The sequence below is a fragment of the Varroa jacobsoni genome, unplaced genomic scaffold (assembly GCF_002532875.2).
Source record: "Varroa jacobsoni isolate VJ856 unplaced genomic scaffold, vjacob_1.0 scaffold_971, whole genome shotgun sequence".
Taxonomy (NCBI): domain Eukaryota; kingdom Metazoa; phylum Arthropoda; class Arachnida; order Mesostigmata; family Varroidae; genus Varroa; species Varroa jacobsoni.
Window position 1 is genome coordinate 1 of NW_019213873.1, and position 10,630 is coordinate 10,630.

The following is a 10,630-nucleotide window of genomic DNA, read 5'->3' on the forward strand; positions in this document are numbered from 1 at the left end:
GCCTAAAGATGAGCAGATCCCTATGAAGTACCTCAGAGAATTTTGTGGGGTTTAAAGAAATAATGCTGCTATACTAAGCTCCTAAAGTACAGCGAAACAGTCAATGCAGATGGCAACTTGACAAGATTAAGATAAAGCGACGTTATTGTCATAATATTAGATCGTGCGTGGCTTTGGCAACCTGGAATATTATGGTAAGCCATGTATTGGAAGTAACCTTGGTTAGATCAAACTTTCCCCTAACGCATTACATTTGTTTTGATGGATGCATCATTACAAGATAAGCGAGCCGAACCGAACATAAGTCCGAAGATGCGTGCATCACTGAAAGAAGCGCTTCCTTCGATAGATGTTTTTCACATTTGCTACCTGTCATATAAATATATTGTAATGACCATTCTATTACACGTGTCTTTTAAATAAGTATAGCAAAAAATTAACGTGTACGCATCAAACTTATTTTACAAAACCGATAGTTACTCTTATGTGCTGTTCAACTAAACAAATTTTTTATTATTATTCGAATCCTATTATAATCTTTATAAGTTATTTTTGTTTGAAGCTTTTGGAATTCAGTAACTCAATGTCACCACGGCTTTAAATATTTATATTCAGGTGCTTATTTGCATTTGTTTATCGCTCTGATTATATTGTCACTATATATGAAAAATTATTTAAACCTTATTTCTTCTTTAAGTTACTTGAATAGGTTAGTTATGATTTTTTGACCTCATGTCACGGCCTCGCATGTTTCTGTAGTACCCACAATCTACCCCACAGCAGGGCAGGTACATTTTATGTTCCTAATATGAGTTAGGGCTTTGCTGTGAATATTTATTCCATTAACAACACCCTAGATTACATAGAATATAGGAATTTTAACGTCAACAAACACAAACTCTTGCCCAAGGTAATACACCAGCTGGCTTGTCGATAGACTGATATTGTGCGTGTATATCTGGACTAATTTTAGGTTGATTCATCTTGAGACAGGTCTTTATGTCATCATCCTTTAGACAGGTGGACACCATTTTACCTGGATGAAAAAAGCGATTCGAGGATGGACGATTCTATAAGCAGTCGCTTGGTTAATTTAAAATAACCGTCGAGGCAAACGAAATGATTTTCTTCAAGACTTAACAATGGTATTATATGCGTTAACCTTTTCGTCTCTACAAACAATTTTGCAAAGCTGCCTGAGTAAATATTCTAATCTAACAATTAGCTTCCTCTAAGTAAAATGACAGACGACCGTAAGATGAACATGCAGACGATTATGGCTATTGCCAAGAAGAATCGACGAGTGGATCTGATTGCGTTGCGAATTGACAAAGCGGCTTGTTCGTTTTGAATGTTTGTTAACTTCTCGATCAGCGCTAATCCGACAGCGCGATTTTTCCTATTTGCTGTGCTCCACTGGGTAAGTCGTTGAACAAATGTTATAATTGTTTTTCGGTCCAAGTGCATTTTTTCGATAACTGGCGAGAGTGATAGTACGTCTGTAGCATGGTCCGTTTGGCCATCAATGAAGTTCGGATCCTTTAAACAGCTTTTAATATTGTCGATTAAGTAGCTTTCCAACTGAGAGACTAACGCTGGAGCTGGGATAGTTTTTCTAGCGGCACCAAGTAACTGAATTGCGCAGTTAGAGGGAATCTCGATTGTCTTGTTGGTATAGAAATACTGTAGCATCAGATCAAGTACATTGACTGACAAGTCAAGCTCGACAACAGGAAGTCCTCCAGAAATCTTTGCGCTGTGTCCAACGAGTCGTTCGATGAATTTAGGCGATGAAATTTCAAGTACAGATCCATGTGCAGCCCTCATGTTCTTGTCACGGCAACATTCGAGAACGATACAATCTCGTAAAGATCCTAGTTTATCTTTTAGGTCCCTCTCTGGGGTGTGTTTCTCCTTGGCACGGTATAAGAGCTGTTCTCCAATAGATAAATTGTTTCTCATTCTCTGACTGCTTGCCATAACACCGTGGAAATCATCTTTAATACGTCTCAGCATTCTATATTAGGTTCTTTGCAAATGGAGGATAGATTCTTAAGTCGTTTATGAAATAACCGCTACTCTTTTGGTGTGCAGGCGAACGAATAAATCTGCTTTTGGAACTTTTCCACGACCAGCAAGGAGGATCTTTCTGCAATACAACGTTTTTGGTGAAATGTGTAGTTCCCCCAATGCATAATGAACCGTCACAAAAAAAGGCTGCCTTCCGGTTGCGCTCTGGTTTGATCAAGCAAAAAATAGCGAACGAAATGATTATCTATTAACTCGTCTTACATGTGATGAAAATATCATTTAAAGAATCTCTGCAAAGGTTTAGCTATATCAAATGTGAATCTATACTTCATACTCATAGAAATCAATCGAAATTAATGGCGTTTTTCACGACAATCAAGCATTGTAAAATTATTGCTACTGTAAGTTGAAAAAGAATGATTTTTTTAATGATAACGATCTATACTAAATTGCTCTCGAAGGCAATCCACCGTACCTACGGTTATCAAACCTCCAACATAAATTATCTGTAGTTAATTCAAATAGTTTTATAGCTTAATAGTGTTTACCGAAATCATCGATCTTCGTTGCTTTACAGCAATTACAATTTTTCAGGTACAATTCGCTCAGGACCATTTGTGGGCCATAGCACTGATATAAAACAATGACATTTTATTTCCTTATAATAGCATTAAAAACGCAAAGTTCGCATGTGTTTTTGATACTACGCAAAAGTACAAATATGACTTTATCATTAAGAAAATGTTTCAAAAAATTGGCTTTTGTTTTTTTTTTGTACAAATAGCAACAGTTGTCATACATCGTTTCAAATTACGGTGATCATAAATAATAAATGTTTCAAGTTTGTATTCGTTAAAGCTTCACGAACGCCTAAGATTAGTAGGTAAACATTTTACCAGCGAACCATTACGGCGAGCAGTGAACTACAACGTAGCGGCCGTACCTAAGGATGAACATTGATATCATAGATCGCTTGAACGATGCACGAAGTGTGTATCACCTATGTACCTGAACTCAAAATCATCTTAAGTCTTAACGATAAACTGAAATTTCGAACATTTACAAGAGCAGAAAATATAGGTGTCCCGTGCACGGTTTTTCCTATATGCAGGTAAGTTTCCTTAAGAATTAGTTCTTCAAATCATTTGCGGTACACCGGCGTCAGAATTTTTAATTATAATTCACAAGGTGTCGTCAGGTAGACTTGATTGTAATAAAGTAACAAACTGTGCTTGGTTTTAAGCCATAGTTTGAGCAATTATGCATTTACTGTACGAACAATCATGGAATAGATTTTGAAACAAGCCTATAGTAATTACACAGGTCGAATTGCCAAATTATACGTTTTACTAAAAAATAAAAGGGAAATTGGCTTAACATAAATCTCAGCATCAAATTGTCATTTATCTTGGGCTTTCATTAATTGCCAATTGCTATGATAGGCATTATTAAGTTAAAAAGAAAACATTCTATAGTGATGAAAACGTATCAGTAAATGTTCGGTAAATATGTATACTTAATTATTTATTTAGGGGGTTCGAGTTTTCAGGGTGTGTTTGTTTTTGTTTTATTACTTGTTGCTATGATAAAATGCTACAGTAATGTACACATTATATTTCATACCAGTTAAATATTCTATCGCTGATAATACACACATTTACTAAACTTTCTGAGTCAGCATTTTAAAGAGGGGTCAACAAGTTTCGAATGACAAACTTTTCAATAACTGCGTTCTAATGAATCTGTATGGATGTAACAAGAGCAGGTGATATCTGTCAACAAACAGTTATCGTAACAAATTTATCTGGCAAATAATACGTTTTTACATTTGCCGCCTAAGTAAATACGATACGACGAGTCAACGGGCGACACGCTGAATGGGGCGAGATGTGCACGGTTCAGATAATTTGCATTCGCTTGCTACACAAAACGTGGGCACGCGGCCGAACACCGTCGTAGACATCATATAGTCGGAGAGCCCACTTCATCAACAGCCACTATTGTACGGCGTGGTACATTTCGATTCGGGCAAACTTTGACGCGCCGTTTGTGGCAGCGGTCATACGTTCATCCGCGGTTCTTTGTACCAGAAGAACACCAGTTCTTTTAGAACAAAACAACAAACTCAGGTGAAAAAGAGCAATTTGAGCCTTTTTAAAAATCGAGCATGAATCAGTTATTATTTTCTGTCTCCATGTGAAACGAACCCCCACTAGGATTAAAAATTTATTTTTGGTTTAGGTCGATGATCTACCTTATTGCCAGTTTTCATGCAATCGAAAGATCATCAAAAGGCTTTAGATTTAAAAGGCTTGAGAATTCATTTTTCATCATGGCCAAAAAGCGATCTTCGACATACCTGGAGTCTTTTGGCCGTTATAAGTTTCTCAATTTGTGAGACCTTTGGACTGATATCAGCCCAAATTTAATTCTACGTGGGATTTTTTTATACGTAGAATATTCGAGCAATACATTAAGAAGTTTACGCATATCAATACTGCTTGACGCACATAACTTGAACAGTTATTTACGGATTAAAGAAGGAATATTTTGAACCTACCTATGAGTGGTTCAGGTACCGAGTTAAAGCTGTTAGCGCGGCGAATGGTGGCTATATTAGACAACGACTACTGTCAGGAAGCACATGCAAAGCACTCCTTTCTATTTTTGTTTGGATACGGACTTGAAAGCGATTCATAAAAAAAAAGACTGGAATTTAGATGCCCATTTTATATATAGAGAGAGTGGTTCAAAGGCTCTTGACAGTATATATATTGTATATATATATATATATAATATATATATATATATACATATGGTATGTATGTTTTGTACAGGTGTCAAGTGGAGACTCACAAACTTTCAAGAGACCATTCTATGTATATACTTTCTTGTCATCTTATGCAACAACAGAAGGTTTTGTCCATGTCAATATCAAATGGTAGTCTAATCAACATTTAGGAAACGCTAATCTGAGCCATTTTGGCTATAGTCATTTAGATCAGTAATGTTTAACGCGCAAAGCATGTATTACTTAGGTGTTCTTTCAAACACTATGATTTCTTTGCGAATTCAGTTTTATCAAATCATATCGAAGATACGCTAAACTTTTTTTGAGTAACATTTTGCTTTATACTGATGTTCTTTGCTGATCCTCGATGATTTCCAAATGTATTCTAGATGTCTTAGAATTTTCTTAAAAGAATGCCTATTGTTTCCTGTTGTAATGATATTTGTTCATCCACGCAGCCTCACTTAGCCAGCATGCTTCACGTGTTCGCGGAAGTCTGTACGCTCGTTGGTACAATGACCGGTGGTACAAGCAGCTGAAGTGTGTGGTTCACCAGCAGCAGGGTAGCCGATCGAAGAGATTGGACGCACTCACGGGTAAACATTGAGCCGCGTACAGAAGCCCCTAAAACTCGAAGATGTGTTATAGTCTCATTACGATGGAAGATAAGCGATTTGCAGATCGCTAAACAGACCGCCAGCAGCATCGTCGGCAACACCTTCAAGGACACCGTACAGACAGCATCGAAAACGCAGTGCGTCAGTTGGTTCTCTGCAGCTCAAAACTCAAAGCCTTTGATTACATAATCAGGGACTTGTTACAAAATTAGCGTCTTATAAACTAAGTAGAGCAACGCCTTTCAGCCCACCAACGGGTTCCCTTATTGTACACTAACACTATTTTATATGGAATACTACTAGAATGAAACATTTCTCACTATTAGACTTTTTCATACATTTATCACATTATGAATAATAGCTGACCCTCCAAATTGCATATATTGTACTTACAGTAGTGATTACATAGCCGAGCAGGACAAGGATTGAGGCAAACACGACGAAAGCCATTAACCACAGGGAATCTCTACCCCAAGGATAGCGAAGCAATCCCTCGGCAAAAGGTTCCAGAAGGGAACGATACAATGACAGGACTACGTTCCCTATTAAAAATAACCTACAAAAAAGTGTATTTTTTCCATTATTATTAATATTATTATCATCATTTCTTCTCTTATAATGTATAATGGACATGAGTGTATGTGCCAAGCATATGTCTAAGAAACGACGACATCGATAGGTAAATCTTTTCTTTTAGTAGTTATTTCAAAACGAAATAATGGATTGACGACATTTGAACCTCTGCCGATATAATGAGAACTCACGATTAGTACGCATGTTGGTTACGAACGGGTGAGTCGAACGGCATGAGAAGCACTCAAACACTGAGTATTTTTATTCAAAGCAACAGCTATATATATATATATGTAGTACCTCTGCTCGTCAGGCTGTTGCTGAATGGATGGGCACGACGACGTTGACGAGAACCTATTCAACAATTCGTAAGGACAACAGCAGGCCGAAGAGGGCGGGTTCACGACACCCGAACTCGCGGAACTTGCCGACCGCCTGAGAGACAAATCAAACAGTTCTTCATTGGCGAAAACGAGGAGAGAGGCTCGGTGCTTCAAAACGTATTGTTTACTCATCGCCATTAGTATAAATGTACGGTTTTCTCATATCGAAAGAACCGTTTATTAATAACCTCTGACGCCGTATATTTCCTTAACCGACGGCACAATCTATTTTATTTTCGGCGAATCAGTATTACATTTATAGTACGCTAACCTTGCTATAACCAAAGCTGTTAAAAGAAGTCATTTCTCGTTATTAAAAGGTTACTGATTTTTTCTTCCTTAATGAGCAAGGAACATTATTAGGAAACCGTATTTCGTCCTAAAAATGATCATTGAAAAGCAAATCTCGATGATCGAATGTCGAAGCGCTGCAACAGCGAAAGTTACAATTTAGCGTATTCTACTATCTGATACCTTCGATTAAGCTTTAGCTCTCTTCTGAAGTGTATGCTTATCGGGTAAATGCATATTGTGATAAAACAAAGAAGCCATTATGACAATAATCGTCACCACACTTTCATTATGATAGAATGATTCACTGAGTAACTGAGCCGATAAGCGGACACAGCGTTGCTGATATGAACTCACTTTGGGAAAAGTGGCGCGTCATTGAAAAGGGTGAAATCGCTATGTTGAATGGCGTCTGGTGAAACTATACCAGTCGTTCCTGCAGGTAACACTAAAGATGTGAGTGGCCAATCAGAACTACGTAGTGATAATGGTTCCAAGCGAGCCGGTAGCGTTCTGCTTTGAGGGGTACGTCCGAATTCGTCATGCGCCTAGTATTTGTAGTATTATAATTGTAACCGAAGGAAGGGGACAAAGAGATTAATTATTTTTAATCGAATTACTACAAGAAGTCATGTGACAAAGTGATTTCTAATCATAATTTGAACAATATTGATTAGTCTAAAACGAACTAGTGCTAGCAGAGTTACCTAAGTGCGCCTAGGTCAACAGCAGTCGAAAATGCTAAATTCATATGAAAAAGACGATGACAAACCCAGCGGTACCGAAGGCACGTTGCGTAATAGCGAACGGAATACATGTACTTATCTAACTCTTTCTCATTCTGGTCTCACCTGTTGCCAGTGTGCTATAGCTGATGGATTATTAGATGATGCTGGGCATTGTCGCTGTCGAAAAAAATTGTCCCATTGGAAAGCATTTGGAGAAGGTCCATTTGAAACCCAGTCGGGTCTTGAACCTAAGAGACAGCGATAAACAGAAAATCTACTATCCGATGATGTCCTTTCAGATGTCTTGCGATTAATCATTGTTGTCTCAAAGCAGACTCATGGTAAGTTACAACAATATGAATAATCGTAGCGCATCAGACACTGGGTAAATTGTGTGAAGTTAAGTGTATCCCGGAAGCTCAATACGGGCTTATTTATTAACTGCTATAATTCTTAATGGTGAGTCAATGGTCAAACTGGAGTATTTGTGTTTGTTTAGGGGCATGCATTACACGCGATTTGCTCCAAAAAGAGTTATTTGTAGATTAAGCAAACATTAGTGCCCAGCTGCGTCTATAGAAATTATTACCGTTCTCGGAAGCTGACTTTTGGATTTGCTGCTGCTGTTGGGGCGTATTAGATGAGGCAGGGGTAGATGTACTAGGCAGTGACGGGCCGGAATACAGATGACTTGTCCCGTTAGTGGACAATCCAACTCGACTTTCGCCACCATTGCCACTCAGCGAAGAGAGATTTGCTAAGGAGCAAAGAGTAGACGGACTAAAACAATCAAATTTTAATTTTTTATTACTCTTTTTTTCATTTACGGTGTAATAAACTGCGACTAATTATTTAGAAAATGAAACAGGTCCCGATAGATTTGCTTCAATGTATACCAAGCTCTGTTATCTTGTGTATTTGTAAAACTGTGTATTTGTCACTGATCATAAACCTAAATCTGCTGTCTCGAATATCGAAAATCAACTCCTAATCACACAATTTTTGTCGCTACTATTTTTACGCAATTCTACAAGGCGGATCGCGTAAATTTAAAGTACACAATGGACGCGATCGTCGCGTCTTGGATTGGGACGGCCTAATATGTTAACGGCAATAGATTAATCAACGAATATTGATTGCATTATGCTACAGACTCTCCGTATTGCACAAGACCACGGATGTGGCCAAGTACAGGACGTCTTAGCTGAACAGCCCTGTAGTTTGGTAGTTAATGTGGGTCCGGATTCTTATTGGCTATCTAAGAAGCTGATTCAAAGGCCGAGTATCATGTGTCTGAGATTAATGACGCACAAGAATCTAGTAAATCGATGCCCATTAATCAGAAAATAATGATTTTTTTATATCAGGTTTTTGTGTTTATAGTATGACACAGCTATGGAGAAATATTGTTCAACAATAATCCTGTGTAAAAGTAAAACCGAGAGAACCTTTTTACAGTATAAAACAAAGAGAGGAAAGGGGCATATGTGTGCGACTGTTTGTCTGACTTGAACGCGCCATACAATGAAGTTTGCCTTCCTCCATTCGATCAAAAGGCCTTGGGTTTATCATGAGCTGCATCATAAAGGTCAAGTCATCGAGCAAGTAGCATTACTAGAACATATATACATATTAAAACAATGAGGAACGTTATACTTTTTCGGATAGTATTTCTCTGATTTTTTACGAATGCTCGACGAGCTGATTTGCTACTGCCCCCTCGAGAAACATGGTAATACTTTTGGGTTGCATATCATAATAACTCATGATAGAAAATACCTTAAAGCATATCCGAAACTTCGTTTTACTTCACACAATCGGATAAGTACGCTCATTATCAAATTAGAACATTAATCTGTATATGGTAGGTTTTTGCAGCCATCTTGCCCGTATGTCACACGTTGGATTGGAAAAAACATTGATCAATTACACAGCAACATCTGCAAATATCTGGCATCAGAATTCTCCTTCTACATAGTTGAATAGCGCCAGTATACGACCTGGCAACAGCGGATGGCGTTATATTAGAACTGTTTGCGTGTCCGTAAATGTATACTGAGCATACGCATTGCTTATGAATGGTGATGACCATGTGTCTCTTTCAAAGCCAGTCAGTTACATGAGATAAACGTACGTGGCGTCGCAGGTGTAACTTAGCACCAAACGCGCAAGAGAAACTGTTTATATATTCAGTCGACATTTCGGTGCGGTAAAATAATCATAGTTCTGAATAACAGTTATCTCTTATGTGGTCCGACAAGTGCGAATATCCTCTACAATGTTCAAAACAATGAGTTGGCTTTCGAACTGAGATGGGAATGAGAAAAACTATAAACGCGAAGTGGCAAAAGACAGTACCGTATATACCGAAACATCATCGCATTATACATTATCTAAGTCGGGTGTATCACAGAGGTTCTAGTAGCTGATTAAGATTTTAAGTCGCTACTGACTCGTTTTTGCGAAACAGCCATTTATTTCATTCGGTGGATTCTCGGTCTGCTAGGCCATTTTGCACTACTGCCATGCGTGTGGTACGAGCAGGACGAGCGTCAGCGCATTTTTGACATGAGTTTGACGAGACCAGGCCAGTCATTTCGCAGGTGATGCGTACAGCTACGAAAATTCTTCAAAGTCTATTATAACTTTGATGGGTTTCGGTAGGCAGAGCTCTTTTGCGGTGAGGAGCACTTACACTAAAGCGTGCGGTTTCGACTCTGTCATACCAGAAAAGGTAACTGAGCGTTGTTTCGTAAACCTATCTTCGTGTTATTCCAGTTCCTAGAGACGAAATGACTCTGCGGAAGTAATAGAATCCAAACATCTTGTGATTTGGGCATCACGGGAACTAACCACATACATAATCGAATTGAACACATAAAGCCCGCTTGGCTTTATGGTCCCGCTTTTTAACTGTATTATTATTCGATTTATATAACTTACTCAGAACGTGCCCGTGAACTGCGTCGTACCCTTTGCAGCAGCTGATAATCCTGGAGATTTTGGCCGGCTTGAGCTGGTGATGTATGTTGTGGGCATATGTTGAAAGAATTCGGTCCGGAATTATTGCCTCCGCCGAAAATTGTCCCGGAGGAACAAGAGGTAGCACTGAGGGCTGCGCTGTACGGACATGAAAACGTGTAGTCTGTTGAGCGCGTCTGTGTCCTAAAGGCAGGAAAAATACGCGGACGTGAATTAGAATAGCATTTAACATAT

The 10,630-nt window shown here is 38.5% G+C and overlaps 2 protein-coding genes across 6 annotated transcripts in view; both read right to left on the reverse strand.

Moving 5' to 3' along the window:
- Nucleotides 1-40: 40 nt before the first annotated feature.
- On the reverse strand, nucleotides 41-2,632 carry LOC147752805 (uncharacterized). Its single transcript, XM_086970486.1, has 2 exons — nucleotides 2,580-2,632; nucleotides 41-2,149 (listed from the first exon to the last, which is right to left on the reverse strand). Exon 2 carries the CDS (start codon nucleotides 2,014-2,016, stop codon nucleotides 1,222-1,224), a length of 795 nt encoding a protein of 264 aa, XP_086826612.1. The 5' UTR covers nucleotides 2,017-2,149; nucleotides 2,580-2,632; the 3' UTR covers nucleotides 41-1,221.
- Nucleotides 2,633-2,723: 91 nt separating this feature from the next.
- LOC111265403 (uncharacterized) overlaps nucleotides 2,724-10,630 on the reverse strand; it is a 26,951-nt gene continuing 19,044 nt past the window's right edge. For all 5 annotated transcript variants that reach the window (XM_022842058.2, XM_022842059.2, XM_022842063.2 and 2 more), the window contains 7 exons: nucleotides 10,358-10,579; nucleotides 8,004-8,194; nucleotides 7,538-7,662; nucleotides 7,044-7,234; nucleotides 6,313-6,447; nucleotides 5,833-5,995; nucleotides 2,724-5,540 (listed from right to left, as the gene is read on the reverse strand). In XM_022842058.2, coding sequence (XP_022697793.1) covers nucleotides 5,301-5,540; nucleotides 5,833-5,995; nucleotides 6,313-6,447; nucleotides 7,044-7,234; nucleotides 7,538-7,662; nucleotides 8,004-8,194; nucleotides 10,358-10,579 — 1,267 coding nt within the window. In that variant the 3' untranslated portion in view covers nucleotides 2,724-5,300. The remainder of the gene's footprint in view (nucleotides 5,541-5,832; nucleotides 5,996-6,312; nucleotides 6,448-7,043; nucleotides 7,235-7,537; nucleotides 7,663-8,003; nucleotides 8,195-10,357; nucleotides 10,580-10,630) is intronic.